The sequence below is a fragment of the Juglans regia genome, chromosome 2 (assembly GCF_001411555.2).
Source record: "Juglans regia cultivar Chandler chromosome 2, Walnut 2.0, whole genome shotgun sequence".
Classification (NCBI taxonomy): domain Eukaryota; kingdom Viridiplantae; phylum Streptophyta; class Magnoliopsida; order Fagales; family Juglandaceae; genus Juglans; species Juglans regia.
Window position 1 is genome coordinate 27133360 of NC_049902.1, and position 11627 is coordinate 27144986.

Genomic DNA, 11627 nt, shown 5'->3' on the forward strand with positions numbered 1-11627 from the left:
AAATGTTATATGAATTTAACTAAAAGTTTAACTTGAAGCCAATTACAAACATATAGACTAGAAAATAAGGATGCTCCTCTAGCATGGAATAGCTTGCCTCGGATATTGCCAGAACCACAGTCCCTCATTCATTACATTACATGAGTATCTCAGTAATGAAAGTCATGAACTAATTAGAGAAGGCACAACATAGAAATTTACCGAAACCAAATTTACATTGTCCTTACACATTCACCAATGTCTGAGCTTTGAATGATCCCATCTATAACCAGTCTAAAAAACAAAGATGATGATCAAAAGCTAGTAACTACATATAGCTAAGAACAGAAACTAGGCAAATGAGTAAATTTGGTAGAAAGCAGCATTTGCATTCTTGTAGCCAACTTGAGCATTGGGGTTTAAGAACTTCTTGTCTTCCAGACAGTTCAGAACCATCAGAGTGGAAAATTGTCTGGCATATATTTAAATCGGAGTGCGTTAATCTAGTAAGGAAACATTGTTGTTCTGATTATTAGCATGAAGATCTTGGAGGTCAGAACTAATGGAGAACTTGATCCATCTCTTCTTCTCCACATACCTGAGACAGGGCTGCATCACAAGGCCAATCACCACAGCAACCATACTTATAAGAAATACTTTGAGTGTAGAAAGTGCCAATACAGCACAAATCAATATGGTTGGAGGAATGCACATAAGAATGGCTCCAACTGTTCCCACGGGTATCTTGTAAGGTCGAGATGCGTTGGGGTGTTTTATCCGTAACCATACAAATGCTATGAACTCCAAAATCATTCCAAAGCAGTACAAGAAATTCTCTGCAGCTACAATCTCTTGGAAGCTCAGCCAGGATAGCAAAAGCACACCAGAAGCTGAGAATATAATCCCTATAAGAGGAGTTCCATGTCGAGACCTCTTGCCAAAGAATTCAGGCAGCATCCCCCGTTCTGCCATTCCTAGAAGTTGGAAAGAGTCACTACTCATCTCAGCTACAAACATCCCCATATTTGACATTGCTGCAGCTCCTTGGACCCACCATCTCAACCAAACTCCCCCAATAATTTTTGCAATATCCGAGAAATACCCATCAGTCCACAGCCCACGGTTGACTGAAACAGCCCCGGTACCAGTTAAAAGAGGGAAGAAATACCCAAGAACTACCAATATCAAAGCATAAAACAGAGCCTTTGGAAGAGTTCTTTTTGGGTTGTCCACCTCGCCAGCAAGCGTGCTTATTGAGTCCCAATAATTTAGGTTCCAAAACAGAGTGTTCAAATACAAATTCCAATCCACATCTTGTAGATTTACCTCAAACCATCTGGAAGGCTCCAACTTTGGAATTGCCACAAGTCCCATGACTACGAAAGGAAGAAGTGAGAAAATCCCTAAAAGAACAGCAACCCATCCCACAATGGTTAGACCCCTATAGTTCATGTAAGTGAGAACAACGGTCAAAGCTATCACAGCTAGGACTCTCGGTAAACCACCTTCTAAAGCTGGGATTGCGGACTTCAAATAGTCAAGGAATAGAACCGGGTACAGAGCATTATCAATAACTCCACTTAGCCATTTCATCCAACCTTGCTGAAACCCCCAGTAAGGACCCAATGCAGCTGAAACCCAAACCACATAACCACCATTCTCAGGAAACATGGTACCCATCTCCGCAGTTAGTAATGCTTCAGGAATACTCCATATGAACGGAAAGACCAAGAACCCGAGAAGGGCAAGAAGAGGACCGGCAGCACCAACAGCATCCTCGACCCCAAACGGTCCCCCAGAAACCTCATAGAATATGATGAAGACAAGGGGCAGCATTGAAACTCTCTTGAAGTTATCTGCCCTAGGAAGAGGTACTTCCCCAACTGACACGTATTCATCATCACTAAACCCTCCCATTGCAGCAGAAGCTTGCCTATTTGCTGTGTTCCTCAACTTCTGCATTCCATTCACATTCTCATTAGATAAAAACTGGGTTTTCCCTCAATAATACAAACTTGGAAACAAAAAAGAGAGAAAATAAAGCAAAAACTAGGCATAATTACACAAGTGAAAAATAAAGTAGAGAAATTTAAGCACAAGGCTATGAAGTAATTGTCAAAGTAAATACATATACGAGCATCGCAACAACATAGCAAATGGGCTTCAGGATGTAAATATAACCACCGTAAATGAATCGTACATAGTAATTAACGACACATACATAAAACACAAGAAGGCATCAGAAAAGAGATGGGTCACTCGCAAATTTGAAATTAAAAAAAAAATAGAGCAAAGGAGATACAATTATATAACCAAAACACCGAATAGTGAATGGAAGAGAAAGGGTTCTCAAAAGGACTAACATTTAACAATAGGGTAGGTATTTTTAAGCAATTAGAGGCTAAATTTAGGGGAAGATTTTGATGCGAGACAATAGAAGAGATGAGATATCGTACAAACCATGAAAGAAATGCAATTCCTTATAGGGTCGAATAGATAACCTCCGCCATTGCAGAATCGGAACTTGAAGCCAAAGCTCCGATCGTGTTTCTACACCTCAGCTTCCACTCAGCGAGAGAGAGAGAGAGAGAGAGAGGTGCGGGAGCAACAGGTGGGCAACAACACAGATTTTGAGACTGCTCGAGCCACGACAGTCGCACTTACATTTGGTTTGTTATTTCTACTTTTTTTTGGGGTGCGTGGCAATTGAAACTTGTTCTTTCTTGGACGTGGCTGTTTCTACTTTCTCGTACCAGTTTAGTGCAAAAAAGACTTTTAAGCGAAGGAAACCATTTCCTAAACAGTCCCGCTTCTAAGCGATCGGGCTGTTTTTTGAAGAGTGTCAGCCCTCCTTTGATGAGCTGCCACGTTAAAAATCACATAAAAGTAAGAATAGATAAATCACACACAATAGAAAAGAGCTAGGCCACTACCAGCCCCTCCCTTTCGAAACTCATCTCCCTGCTGCCCCTCCCTTTCATCTCTTCCGTTTCTTTGCACCGCCGACCAAGAGCAAACTCATTGCCAAATTCTTTTGTGTTCCAAATTCTCCTAAACACAACAAACATCTATGGCTCATATCTTTTGCTCAGCTACAATCAGAAATGATTTTCCCTACAATTAGAATTCCGAGAACCCACAACACTGAGAAAAAAATTACTAAACAAAATGCACAAAAAACTCAACTTTAGAAACAAGAAAACAAAACAAAACAAAAATATGCATATTCAAAAGGCTTGTGAATCGGTTTGAAGACAGATCGGATGCAGCATAAAAGAATTAACCAATAAGGAAAATGCAAATTTGGAAGCCACGGCAAACACACACATACATAGAGAGAACCTCCATTAACCCACCCCCAAAGCCCCACCGTGCGCCACCACCCCTTGCCATAAAAAAAAAAATGGTTGCACCATGAAACAACCAAGCACCTCCTAACACCACCACCGATAGCACCCAGCACCATCGTAACACACATATAATTATTTTCATACCAAAAAAAAAAGCTCAGATATGCAATAACACCTCCGACTGCATTTTGTCTATTGTTAAAGGGAAGCATATCACTGCCGTTTTCTAAGATTAGCAATGCTCAGCTCATCTCCATTTTCTCGCCGTCGTTGTCTCCAGCGCTGGTGTGCCTCTCGCGGGATCCGTCGTCGTCAAACCCAGTTGCACCTTCGTCGATCTCCACCTATTCCCAACTCGCAAGGGCCGGAAAATGCCGGCGTGAGGGTCTGCCGTCAATTGCAAGAGGGGGGAGAAGGGTTTGCGTTGGTTGCGAGAGGCGGGGGGGAGGATTTGGTGGGGTTGATTGTGAGGGGATGAATTTTGAATCGGCAGATGTACGGTCACACTGAAATTAAGTTGGGAAGCCTACATGGCAATCAACTATTGGAGGACTGCTATTTGTGAGTTATTAATAATAAGGTATTCTCTTTCCTAAACAGTAAATAAAGCAAAACCATCCAATGTTGCTGCCAAATTCTCCTCTGAAAATAAAGGAAAGGCTTCTTTATCGACAGAGTTTCACCGTCACATCTTACCGATTAAACTATTTAAATAAGGTAGACTTTATAACTCTTTTATTTTTATTTTTATTTTTATTTTTTAGTTGATGATTTTTGTTCTAGGGACTTTTTATTAGGGGTGATAATATGTGATACGACCCGTTAACCCAATACGAACACGACACGATAAAAGCGGGTTAAGATTTAGCCTTAACGAGTTCGGGTCAAAACGAGTTGATCCGTTAAGACACGATTGCTTAACGGGTCACTAACAGGTCAACATGTTATGACCCGTTAAGAAAATTAAATTTACCTTTATACCCTTAGACCTAAAGGGCAAAGACGCTCCACTTCCTTTTTCAAGTTTTAAATTTGTTTAGATCTGTGTTTTTAATTTTTTAATATATTTGAGATTGTAACATTAATATATTTACATTGTATGTTTTGTTTATTATATTTAAGACATAATTTTAATAACGAATATTATTACCAATTGTGTGGGTCATATTTGTTTGGATTGTAATTTTAGACTTGTAGTTAGTTTCATATTTTTTATAGATATTATTTATATTTAAATATTTATATAAAATTAATTAAGTCAAACAGGTCGTGTCGTGTCGTATCGTGTCAGTTCAACCTATTAATATAAACGGGTTGAAACGGAACGGGTCGTGTCGTGTCGCATCGTGTCAATTTATTTCTTATTCATTAACAAGTCATAACGGGTCGTATCGTGTCAACCCGTTATCTTACCGTGTTGTGTTCGAGTTTAAAATTTTGACACGAAATCCTTAACGGGTCGTGTTCGTGTTGACCCATTAAGTATAATGTACATACCTTGACACGACCCGTTAACACGATTTGACACCCCTACTTTTTATTGCATTTTGTTTCTTATACCATGAAATAAAATATTTCAATCCTCTAGAAGCTTGTTATTTAATTTTTTGTTGATTTTGTTCATGGTCGTTTAGGCTGTATTTAGATGTTGAACTGAATTGAATTCTCTATAAATAATAGTGAGTTAAGATGGTAAAATGAATTTTGTAAGACCTATCTAAGAGGAGTTTAGATATGTTTGGATGTTAAATGAGTTTAGATATATTAATGAGAAATTAAAAAAGATTGTAGGTCTCACATGTAAAGAGGTGTTGAATTGAAAAATATTGTATGTCTCACATGTAAAGAATTTTTGAGTTGAGATGAGTTTACTGATTTGAGAGTTAAGTGTTGGATATTAAAAAATGTCTAAATCTAAACCAAACTCAGCTAAACTAAGTGCAGTCAAGGAACCAAACGAGCCTATAATCTCATAAAATTTAGGCATGTTTAGGTAACACTACAATTTTCAAGATTTTTAAAGCTATGCTAAATACAGCCATGAATTGTGCAACCACCGTGTACTCTTTTAGAAAAATAGTGAATCCATTATTAAAAAATTAATTTTTTCATATGGATCTCATCTTACCTTTTTTTTTTCAAAAGAGTGCGCAGCACTTGCGCATTCAATAACTACAAATATAATTTCTCTTCAAAATTTCTATAACTCCTAGAAATCACTCAAATAAAAATATTTTTTTATTTCAAATTTTAAACTTTTCACTTAATTATTACCTAATTATTACTCAAGAACAAAATTCAATATAATTTTTACCAATTTCAATACAATCTTCATAAACTTCAAACAAAAATAATATTAAAAAATAATATTTAAACAACTTTTAAATTATATTTATTCACTTTCACAAAATTCACTACAATATTTGTTTTAAAACATATTTTATTTAATTTTTTCCCTCTTATTTTTCAAAACCTATTTTCAAGAAAATTCTCACAATTCTCAATCATTCATGATATCCAAACATACCCAATTTTTTGTTTTAACACTCAATTATCAAATTATTAAAAGAAAAATAAATTACTTGGTTATCAAGGTAAAGAGCTTTTATTTCTATAGATCTCTCATATATTTGATTAAACCATAATATTTTTATCTTGAAAATGTGGAAAAAATAATACTTGGTATAAAAGTGTTGAGTAATGCTAGATAAAATTATAGGGTGTACAAGCCCCGTATACTCTCTTTAAAAAATTATAGGATCCAACAATTAAAAAAATTTTAAGTGAATTTCATATTTATCTATTTTTTTTAATATAAGCACATAATATTTGTACACCTTAAAACTACAAATATCATACATCAAAAGTGTTGCAGAATGATTTGCCTGCCAACACTTTCACAAGGGTCTTAATTTGGAGTTAATTTGGGTCACACACACATAAATAGCATCGAATTCAAAGCCTTATTTGAATAATGGAAAAATCTGCGATTAATCTTAATTCATGAATTATAAAATTTACATGTGTTTCTTTTCTTCGCAGCATAAAGGAAAGAGATAATTCATGAAAACTATCGAAAGAGAAAAATCCATTTTCTTTGTTTTTTTTATAGTAATGTTAAAGATATTCTACGTTATGAATAACTAGATACAATTTTAATATATGCAAGTCTCGTGTACTCATTTTGAATAAAAAGTTAGAATTTATTTAAAAAAATTATATATGGACTCTAAATTTAACCACTTTTTTAAAAATAAAAGTTATGATCTACCCACATGACTCAATATCCATTATTCCTTGTCCTAATGGGCAAAAGTAGCCACAACTCAGAGAAGAATATATTCAATTTCATCCAAGAAGAGAGAGACAACCTAAATAAAGAAATTATTATTGATCTGTGTTTGGCACTAAAATCCTTTTTTTTTAAATATATTATATATATATATATATATATATATATATACATATATATATATAATAAAGAAATGACACGACAAAAGTGAAGAACATAGTTGTCAACAAGATAAGCACGTGCACGTGGTTGTGATCCAACAAAAATAGTGGATGAATGCAGTCGGTAGACTTTGCCCATTCTCTTATCCCGGGAAAATAAATACATATTAATAAGAAGAAGACAGAATCACGTTCTAAATAAATAAGAAAAATATTTTAATTATAAAATAATTACACAAAAATAATTTTATAAACTGATGTGACATGATGTGATTTGTTATATTATAAAATTATTTTTATTATAAAATAGATCTAATAGATCAGATAAAAATACATCAATTTGTAAGATTATTTTTATGTAATTATTTTATAGATATAATAATACTTCATAAATTATAATAAATAATAATTATTATAATAAGAAGAAGAAAGAATAATAACTAGCCTCCAACCTCGTTCAACACACCCACTTATCGTTATAGGCATGTGAAAATTTGGTATTTATTAATTTCTTAAGGCAATATTATTCTTCAATTTGTTATTTTGGTTATTTTTTGTTTTTTGTTTTATATCAATCACTTGGAAACTTTTTTAAAGATGATAAAATTGAAAATAAGAAAATAACATATAAATTATTATTTTTTAATTATTTAACACCATTCTAATAGTTCATTTGAATAATTTATAATTGTAAAATACATTTTATCTTTTTTATTTAAAAAACTATATTTATAAATTGACATAAAAATTGATATATCAGTTAATATATATTTGAATAATGAAATTGTGAATAGGTTGCATGATATAGCTTCTAAAAAGTATGTGGAGTTCAAATGTCAAGACTTCAAAAAATATACATAAAGCGAGTCATATTTAATACTTTTAAAAAATTCATTTAAGAATTTATAAATTCTGTAGAATTAATTTTTATGTATTTATTTCTTTTTCACTCTGTCACGTTTGGATAGTGAAAATATTTCATCTCATCTCGTCTCATTAATACAAATTTTTTAAATTCTCATTTCATTTTTTTCCCAACATTGAGTCAGTGCTGGAGTGAGAGACAATAATAATAATAAAAAAATCATTTTTTTCAAATCACAAGATAATAATAATATTAAAAAATAATATTCTAATAATATTTATTCAACTTTCAACTTTCATTAAGGCTGTGTTTGGATGTTGAGTTGAGATGAATTGAACTTTTTATGAATAGTAGGGTTAAGATGATGGAATGAACTCTGTGAGATCCACCTAAGATAAGTTTAAGATTGTGTTTGGATGTTGAAGTGAGTTGAGTTGAGTTGAGTTGAGATGATAAAATATTATTAGAATATTATTTTTTAATATTATTATTATTTTGGGATTTGAAAAAGTTGAATTGTTTATTATATTTTGTATTGGGATTTGAAAAAGTTGTAATGATGAGTTGAGATGAGTTGAGATGAGTTAAATGTGTTTGAATGTTAAGATAAATTTATACGTATTTATGGAAAGTTAAAAAAAATTATAGGTTAGTAAAGAAGTGTAGAATTGAAAAAGTTATGAATTTTACGTGTAATAATATTTTGAGTTGAGATAAATTTAATAATTTAAAAATTGAGTGTTTTGACGGTAGGTTTAATATAAAATTAGACTAAACTAAATTTTTCTCGAATGAATCTCTCAACCAATCCGAGCAAACCCCCTCATCTCATCTTCTTAAAATTTCCGCTGAATCTATTTTTTTATTTTTTTAATTTGTTTTTATGTCCATCTCTAGAGTACAAAATCCCCCCGTCAAAGTCAAACTTAAGTTACCACACAACGGATTCCAGTTTACCGTGAAACTTGGTTGAATTTTCTGCACGATCACTTGTGTAGAGTATAAGCATTAATCGTTCGAATCCCAACCTAACCCTCAACCGACAGTGTTCATCTATCTACTCACCGGCACTCGGAAGAATAAACAAAACCCATTAGGATTGAAAACTGAAAACAAAGAAAGAAAGGATGAACGTGTAACCTTCCACACACTCATGTATGTACATGTATATTTATATGAAATCAAGGCAACAAGACTGAGAGGAGTGTGGGAGAGAGATGGATTAATGATACTAACCCGCCCATCGTCCTCGGAGCCATTCGCAGCCGGCTCATTGGAACTGGTGTGCGACGGAGACGGATCTGCCTCAACTGTGACGGCACCACCGGCGGCTTGTTGATCTACTGAGACTCCTCCGGCATCGACAGCTGCCACGGGTGCTGGCATGGCCTTAGTTTGGGTTACCCACTCCTTTTTCTGTTAAACAATAACACAAGTACGTAGAGATCAGACAGAGAGAGAGGGGGGGGGGGGGGGGGTAACGTCCGACTGCTGCGATTGAGAAAACGAGTGAAAGAGATCATATATAAAACTGAAGGGAACCAATTAAAGAAAGAATTTTGTCGCCTCGTCAATTAAAGTTATGATTGCTTGCGTGTATTGCAAATATGTATGTATAGATAGAAAGATGATAAACACTATACTCTATACATAGCATACATGCACATATATGTATGTCAAATCATTTACATCAAGGTGCTGTATAAACTTTGTTAGAAGATGGGAATAAAGAAAATTCTTCCTTGCTTTTCATTAGAGAATGTTGGTCTATTTATAGACCATTATAAAAGGAATCAAAGAATATTAATCAGTTACATGGTACAGCAGAGAATAACGAACTTTTCCTCTACTGTGATGTGCATATGTTGGTGACAGACTTGATATTTTGATCACATATTCTAATACACCCCCTCGAGTCCAAGGGGGGTGTCAATTACATTGAGATTTGTCTTGAAATGATTGAATTTCTCAGCAACTAAAGGTTTTGTAAGAACATCTCCAAGTTGATCCTTGGAGCTGCAAAATGAGATTTTGAGTGTGTTGGCTGCAACTCGATCCCTGACGAAGTGATAGTCTATATCCATGTGTTTAGTTTGGAGTGATACACTGGATTAACACAAAGATAAGTTGCTCCAAGATTGTCACACCAGAATGTGGGAGCATTATTCAAATGCAAACCAAGTTCTCTGAGTAGTGTTTGAAGCCATAGGAGTTCAGCTACTGAGGATGCTAAAGACTTGTATTCAGCTTCAGTAGAGGACCTCGCCACTGTTTTCTGCTTCTTGGAGCTCCAAGAAATGAGGTGCCTACCAAGAAAAATACAGAAGCCTCCTGTGGACCGTCTATCATCCGGACAAACACCCCAATCCGCATCAGAATAAGCTTGAAGAGTGAAGTTGGATTTGGAGGCAAAGAACAGACCATGATTTATTGTACCCTTAAGATATCTGAGTATGCGTTTTAGTGCACTCCAGTGGGTGAGTTTTGGTGAGTGCATGAATTGACAAATCTTGTTTTCACAGCATAGGATATATCTGGTCTAGTTAAGGAGAGGCATTGAAGACCTCCAACTAGACTTCTGTATAATGTGGGGTCATCAAAATCAGGGCTGTCAAATTTGGACAATTTCAGTGAGGAGGCCATTGGAGAAGATATAAACTTGGCTTGCATCATGTTGCTACGTGTGAGTAAATTCTTGATATACTTTCTTTGTGACAACAATATACCATCAGGTGTATAATCAATTTCCAAACCCAGAAAAAAAAGACAATTTTCCAAGGTCTCGAACTGGGAAGACAGTACCTATGGCATGGATTAAGCTGTCAACAACAGAGGACTTAGAGGCCGTGATTACTATGCCATCGACATAGACAAGCAAGTAAATTTTTTTATCACCATGACTAAGTATACACAATGATGGATCGGCTTTAGAGGCAAGAAAACCATACTCAGTGAGCCATGAGCTGAGTTGAGCAAACCACGCCCATGGTGCTTGCTTTAAACCGTAGATGGCTTTGTTGAGTTGGCAAACATGTGTAGGATAAGTTGAACACACAAAACCTTGTGGTTGCTGCATGAAAACATCATTAGTAAGTATTCCATGCAAGAATGCATTCTCAATGTCTAATTGTCGTAAGGGCCATTCTCGAGAGATAGCAATTGACAAAATGAGACGGATCGTGGATGGCTTAACAACGGGGCTGAATGTTTCATGGTAGTCGATGCCAAGTTGTTGATGAAAGCCTTTGGCAACTAGTCTTGCCTTTCTCCTTTCAAAGGATTCATCGGCGTTTGATTTTGTGCGGAACACCCATCGACACCTAAGTATGTTGGAGGAGGGTACTGGAGGAACTAATTTCCCAGTATTGTTTTGCAAGAGAGCTTCATACTCTTTGGCCATAGCTGCACGCCAATCTGAGAATTTTGCTACAATAGAGTAGCTTAAGGGATCATCAGGAACAGTAACAGTAACAATGGAGAAACATTGACGAGTTGGATATGGCACAGTGCCATCTTTGAAAATTTTGGGTCTGGAGGAGTTGGTTTGAGCATGGGTGATGATTGGAGCTCTTGGAGGAACAAGAATGGGAGGAGATGAAGTTGATGTGCTGGGATTTGAGGAAGACGCCGAAGTGGATAATGAGGAAGAACGTGAGGTAGACGAATGAGGAAGAACGTGAGGTAGACGAAGGAGATGAGGAAGAATGTGTTGGTGGAGATGTAGGAATTGGGCCTAAAATTGAAGGTGGAAATAATGGTAGGGAAGTCTGATTTGGAGAGGAAATGGAAGTGGTGTTGGGCCGTGAGTTAGCAAGGGGAAAAAATTTTCATCAAAGAGCACATCATGTGAGATATAAAGTCTGTGTGTGGTGAGATCCAAACATTTATATCCTTTGTGTGAGTTGCTGTAGCCCAGAAAAGGGCATGGAGTGGACCTAAACTTGAATTTATTGGAAAGGTATGGTCTGAGGTTGGGCCAA

General features: G+C 35.4%; 1 protein-coding gene across 13 annotated transcripts; it reads right to left on the reverse strand.

The window, feature by feature from the left end:
• Window positions 1–103: 103 nt before the first annotated feature.
• Window positions 104–9101, reverse strand: LOC109004015 (probable polyamine transporter At1g31830). Of its 13 annotated transcripts, none has more exons than XM_035687402.1 (4): window positions 3505–3869; window positions 2913–3030; window positions 2440–2840; window positions 104–1935 (listed from the first exon to the last, which is right to left on the reverse strand). In XM_035687402.1, the coding sequence occupies exons 3-4, from the start codon at window positions 2440–2442 to the stop codon at window positions 478–480; spliced, it is 1461 nt and encodes a 486-aa protein (XP_035543295.1). In that variant the 5' UTR covers window positions 2443–2840; window positions 2913–3030; window positions 3505–3869; the 3' UTR covers window positions 104–477. The 13 variants fall into 13 exon arrangements, with proteins under 13 accessions (XP_035543295.1, XP_018837939.1, XP_018837941.1 ...); XM_018982394.2 differs by having other exon boundaries at window positions 2481–2840; window positions 2913–3093; XM_018982396.2 differs by having other exon boundaries at window positions 2913–3093.
• Between the last annotated feature and the right edge of the window lie 2526 nt (window positions 9102–11627).

Bases quoted from the DNA above. Each gene is read 5' to 3' on its own strand.
- LOC109004015 (XM_018982391.2), bottom strand. From the start codon at position 9,033: ATGCCAGCACCCGTGGCAGCTGTCGATGCCGGAGGAGTCTCAGTAGAT. The intron at 1,936-8,883 runs GTTAGTATCATT...AATGGAATGCAG, and splicing joins GCTCCGAGGACGATGGGCGG to AAGTTGAGGAACACAGCAAA.